Source organism: Solanum tuberosum, unplaced genomic scaffold (assembly GCF_000226075.1).
Source record: "Solanum tuberosum cultivar DM 1-3 516 R44 unplaced genomic scaffold, SolTub_3.0 scf00214, whole genome shotgun sequence".
Classification (NCBI taxonomy): domain Eukaryota; kingdom Viridiplantae; phylum Streptophyta; class Magnoliopsida; order Solanales; family Solanaceae; genus Solanum; species Solanum tuberosum.
The window spans coordinates 590423-596399 of NW_006239139.1; the positions used below are offsets into that span (position 1 = coordinate 590423).

At 31.1% G+C, this 5977-nt stretch overlaps 1 protein-coding gene across 1 annotated transcript; it reads right to left on the reverse strand.

Moving 5' to 3' along the window:
- Nucleotides 1-4523: 4523 nt before the first annotated feature.
- On the reverse strand, nucleotides 4524-4997 carry LOC107062261 (ethylene-responsive transcription factor ERF098-like). The gene has a single exon (XM_015312678.1). The coding sequence runs from the start codon at nucleotides 4995-4997 to the stop codon at nucleotides 4524-4526; it is 474 nt and encodes a 157-aa protein (XP_015168164.1).
- Nucleotides 4998-5977: the final 980 nt, after the last annotated feature.

Below are 5977 nucleotides of genomic sequence, written 5' to 3' on the forward strand. Positions count from 1 at the left end.
GGGAATCTTTTAATTTAGAATACGTACGAGACTATGTATTGACTGGATGCGTACTCGCGTGATCAATCGATGGACAGGGGAATTGCGTGAATGAGCTTCCTTTAAATTTGCCAAAACTGTCATCACTAATTTATACCCAATGGACCACATAGGTTTAATTTTTAAGATTACGTTAAGTGTAGCTAAAAGTTCAAGACCACTCATTATGATGTAAAATGGTCATTCTTGCAAATCATCCTTTCTCTTTATTTTGGGCGATTGGTCAATTATTGAATTATGGGCAAATTACAGAAATCACATACTTTTAAGGCAAAATTACAATCTATCCCTTAAAAGTTTATAATTACAGAAATCCCTCAAACGGATACAATAATATAAGCGCTGATACATTAATCTGATGCGCGAGATACACTAATCTGATGCGCTGATACATTAATCTGATGCGCGAGATACACTAATCTGATGCGCTGATACATTAATCTGATGCGCGAGATACACTAATCTGATGCGCTGATACATTAATCTGATGCGCGAGATACACTAATCTGATGCGCTGATACATTAATCTGATGCGCGAGATACACTAATCTGATGCGCTGATACATTAATCTGATGCGCGAGATACACTAATCTGATGCGCTGATACATTAATCTGATGCGCGAGATACACTAATCTGATGCGCTGATACATTAATCTGATGCGCGAGATACACTAATCTGATGCGCTGATACATTAATCTGATGCGCGAGATACACTAATCTAATGTGTGAAAATGAGGGATTTTGGAGATTTGTAAAACTTATAGGAGATAATGGTAATAAGTAAACTAAAATGTGGAATTTCTGTAATTAATCCTTGAATCATCTGGCTGGCCCATTGGGCTTCTAATAATAACGGTTGATTCATCCTGCTCATTGGCCCAGTGTGTAACTAATCAATTTTAGGATTCAAACTTTGGTGTTTTACATTTTGGCCCCTGATGTTTTGATTGTTTGAAAATTCAAACTTTGGTATATCCATTAAATCATAATAATTTATCATGATTAAGTCATAAATTAAGTTGAGAAGGTTTATTAACTATAGTTTAATGATATATTAGTGTATGCAAAGGGTAAAATAACTTTACCGTCATGTTTACACTAATCCAAAATATACATGATATATATTTGTACATATGTTTTTTTAATATTTAATCATGATTAATTGCTCATCTTATTAATACGCATGAACTTTAATTCACAAATTTTACTGCACATTTATCAAAATTGGTAAATTCCTCTAAACATAAATTAGAATAATATATATCTATAATATATATTATGCACCTGATCTTAAAAGAAGACGCAATCATTTATATTCTTTTGTTTTTAGTCCAAAAAATCATTTATATGCGAATAATTTTTTTAGCAAATTGCTGCATTATTGTTAAAAAAATAAAAAGGTAATGTCCTAATCACTTTAATTTGGAAGCTTTTTCTTCATATTTTTGTCAAATTACCATTGAATTGAAACATCTTTTTTTAAAGGCGGAATGACCTAAAAGACCCTTCTACTTGACTCCGTTTGTCAGTTGAACCTTCATACTCATCACTTTGCCAACTAGACCCTTAAACTCATCAGAATACAATATTTTAAGCCCTTTTCTCCTTCGGTCTGTGTGCGTGAAATGGACGAGATTACACATGGAATTTCACATCATTTTTTAGTGCCACATGCGAAATTAAGTGCTAAAAAAATAAAAAAAAAATCAAATAGATCAATTTTTTAATTTAATTTCTTAAACTTTTCAAATAGTCATCTTCTTCATATTTGGTCACAAATTGAGCACCAGATTCATACCCATTAGATCAAATTCTTCTTGATTTAACTTGTAAATTCAACTACAAGTTCACCAACACAAACTCAATGAACCCCAATCAAATTTTTTAATTAATTTAACAAATTCACAAGACCCATTTATTATTTTTTAAAGTTTTTTCAAGCTTATTAATGGAGTTTTAAAAATTTTCAATAGTCACAATCATCATCACATTATCCACATCTCCTCGTTGAAACCATCTAATAAAAGAATGATACTAATATTTTTCAAACCTAAAAAACGAAAATTTTAGAAGAAGTTGAGGCTACTGATTTGTATAAGGAAAAGAAGAAGAATAAGAGGCGGAGAAGAGTGAATGTGGGGATGGAGAAAGAAGAATTGGCTGGAGAAAGAAGAAAGTTGAGGGTTGTGGTGAGGGGTAGAGGAGAGAGGGCTGGTGGAGAAGAAGAAAGGGTGGGTGTGGGTGAAGGAGGGTTGAAGAAGATGGATCTTATTTTTTAATTTTGTTAAATTGATTATTTAAAAGTAAACTATTGTTTTAACTCGCTTTCAAGCGCGTGTAATCGCACATATTTTCAACTCACCAATATTAATGTCACTTAAGCTCGGCCAATTATTAGAAGGGTTTAAAATATTGTGTTCTGGTGAGTTTAAGGGTTTGGTTGGCAAAGTGATGAGTAGGAGGGTCCAATTGACAAACGGAGCCAAGTAGAGGAATCTCTCATGTCATTCCGCCTTTTTTAAATTCACCTTAATTATATTAGTACTTTATTCTTGCCTAGTCCTCTAGAATATTTACCATTATTTTTTTTATACATAACCTAAGCTTCTTTAATTTCACTAAAAACATAGATTTTTCTTGATGTAGGTGGTATTCAAATTCGACTTAATCTGAATTTGTGTCGAATTTTTTTTATATTGTGATAAACCTCTCTCCAATAATGATAACTTTATGTCATGAGTTTAAATTCAAGACCTTTTAATTAAAAATAAAGAAGTAGTTACTACTACACTATTGGCCCAACCCTTGTTGAGATTTTTATTGTTGTTATTGAGGTAACCTGTTACAAATGACATAAATTCAATCGCACATAATTGATAAAGAAAAAGATGAACAGATCAATCATACATGATAGGAGAGAAATTGTCTGATTAAGAAAGAAGGGTTTCGCCTCTCGCTAATACAATACATGGATAACCTTGACATGACTCAATTTGCTCTTTTTCAGGCTTCTTCTCATTCTTCTTTGGCACCTACGGTAGAGATCGGATGTATTTAGCCCCCAAAAGGAATTGCAATTTTAGATCATTGGAAAATCCCTTTTCTTAATACCCTTATTCCCCTTTCATCCATTTCTTTAATACTCGTAAGCAAGACTAGAACTACACAAGCAATAACGTCCAAGATGATGTCCATAATGATATTAATTAAAGTTTATTTGTTCTAAATTTGTCATCAAATCCATAATCTGTCGTAGTTACGATTCACCACTACATATATTAAATGAATTTTATAATACAAATACAAAGTCCAAGCTAAATTAACTATATCTGAATTCTTCCAAACTCGTAATAGTACTCCTATTTTTTCTGAACATCAGCTCCTCAAACTTGTTCCATGTTGCACAACAACAAATTCTCATAAAAAATCTCACACAAAACATAATTGGTGATTATCCACAAACATATTCCATAGTCATTAATCTTTGTTGTAATTTTCAGTGAAGATTTTATTGTAATTTTCCACAAACATACATTTTAATCTGATCCACAATTAAATGATCATATAGTCTCACATAAAATGTGGCATATTAAATTTGTTATGTACCAGGATCATACTCATTATTTTCTAGTTTCTTTTAATTCCTTTTATCCATCTTATTACCTTTCTTTAATTTTTGGCCTTTTTTCCCCTTGCAACGCCGATGTGTAACGTCGAGGCAGATGTGCCCTCGACCTAACGGCTTCCAACACAGTTTACATTAAAAAACTTGATATAGTTCACATTTTGCTATGTTCTTTGTCGATGTGAGAATCGAGTTTTTTTCATCTTCTATGATAAATCAAAAACCAAATCCTAAATATTCTAAGTCAAATATTTGACCATTCCTTCATTCTAGCTAAATATGCTAATATAAGTCAAATATTCTTAGTGGAATATATAATTCAATTCCCCAAAGCTTTTTCAAATTGGAAATGCAATATAATATTTGCATCCAATAGGTCAAACACTCCATTTATATGACAAGATTATTTTTTTCCATAAAATAAAATTTGGGGATTGAAGAACCCATAAGGTATGAACAAAAGAAGAAATTAAAGATAGATACGTGCATAAAAAAATAATAATAAGATGTTTGTAATCCCTCCATCACTAAGCCTTATGAATAAGGATCGAAACTTCTACTAGAGGTTTGGTTATATCAACTCTTCGTTGACCATGTTAATTATTCCCTTTAAATTCGTACTCTTAAGGCAAACATTATACAAAATAAGTTCTTAATTAATACCAAATATGTTTATAAAAGGAAATTAAAAAGACAACGATGATGAATAAGAAGAAAACAAAGATGAGGGGAAACTCGAAGGTTTTTTCCTAGATACTCTATATAGGAATTCATCGCTATTCCTTTCCTCCAGTAATAAAGGTTTATCTCGACACGATGATAACTTAAAATTTAAAAATTACAAAACATATAAACCTCACTTTCTTATCATCTTTTTTGGGTCTTCTGCTCCAAGAAGTTCCTCTAGCACACTATCATCAAGATACTCAAACTCAATGATTTCTTTGTCTTGATGACCAATTGATGAGATTCCCCTCTCTAAACTTCTACTTGGAACATTAACATTTAATGAAGTACGATAATTATAATAATGTGGATCATTAAGCTTAGAATAATACTCATTTGGGAAATTCAAAGTAGCAAGATGTCCCCTTAGATTAAATGCTGCCTTGTCATAGGCCCTCGCCGCGTCCTCGGCCGTATCAAACGTCCCGAGCCATTGGCGAGCGCCTTGTCTCGTTGGGTCACGTATCTCCGCTGCAAATTTCCCCCACGTACGCTTCCGAACGCCTCGATATTTGATCAAATCATTACTATCCTTGCCATTTTCTTTCTCTAATTGTATGATTTTTTTTCCTTTAGAAGAAGATGAAGAAGAACTACTATCCATGTTGATTATTAATTTTGGACATGTCAATGTCTATTTATATAGAGCTCAAGAGATTGTGACTCATAAGATTGTTGAAATCAATGAATCTTTATTATTTGTCTTACTAGTACTCTATGTAACTAATCACATTTTTATGTCATCATGCCACATGTGACTAATCACGTGTTTTACACCATCAGGTCACGTTCACATGTTGTAACAAGTAATTATGTCTTATTTTCAAAATTACAAATCATATATTTTCAGGATAATTTTTTTATACTGACAGTGTATATAATTTAAAATTGTAAACTTATGTTGTTTTGTTTTTAATGGGTATCTAGAAAAAAAGAACTTTCTTTGCATGGAAGTCTCTTCAAAGATGTCAATTAAATTCGATAATTATTCTACCAAATCTACTGTGCTACTATGCTTACATATAAATTCAAAGAAAAAAGAGAGAGAGATAGTTGAAGCTACTTTTCACTGCTAAAACTTTATATCTATATAGTGTTTTAGGTTGGAATTTTTTCTTGGAGATAGATTTTGTTGATCAACATAATAGTGAGGTTGCAAGAATATTGTAAGGTGGTAATATAATATAATATAATTAGCGAAACACACACACATATATATATATATATAAAAGATACGTAATGTATCAAGAATATATATAGTAGCTATCAAATGATCAAATTAAGCTGAATTTGAACGCGTTAAAATAGATTGAATTAATAAATTAGCGAGTTATTCACCCATTCAAAAGTAACTTGGGCTTAAATGAACTAAAAATATATCATAACAAATTTCTTCAATGCTTATTAAGCTTTAATTTCCTTATTTGTTCTTTATTATATTTTGGTACTTCATAATAAACTATTTTATTCCTTTATTATCATGACTCTATGTATATAGCATTTCAAATGAAATAATAATAATAATATATATATATATATATATATAACAAATATTTTAACAAGATTTCTCATGAATCATTTGGA

Excerpts from the sequence above, each read along its gene's own strand:
- LOC107062261 (XM_015312678.1), bottom strand. The coding sequence starts at position 4,997 with ATGGATAGTAGTTCTTCTTCATCTTCTTCTAAAGGAAAAAAAATCATA.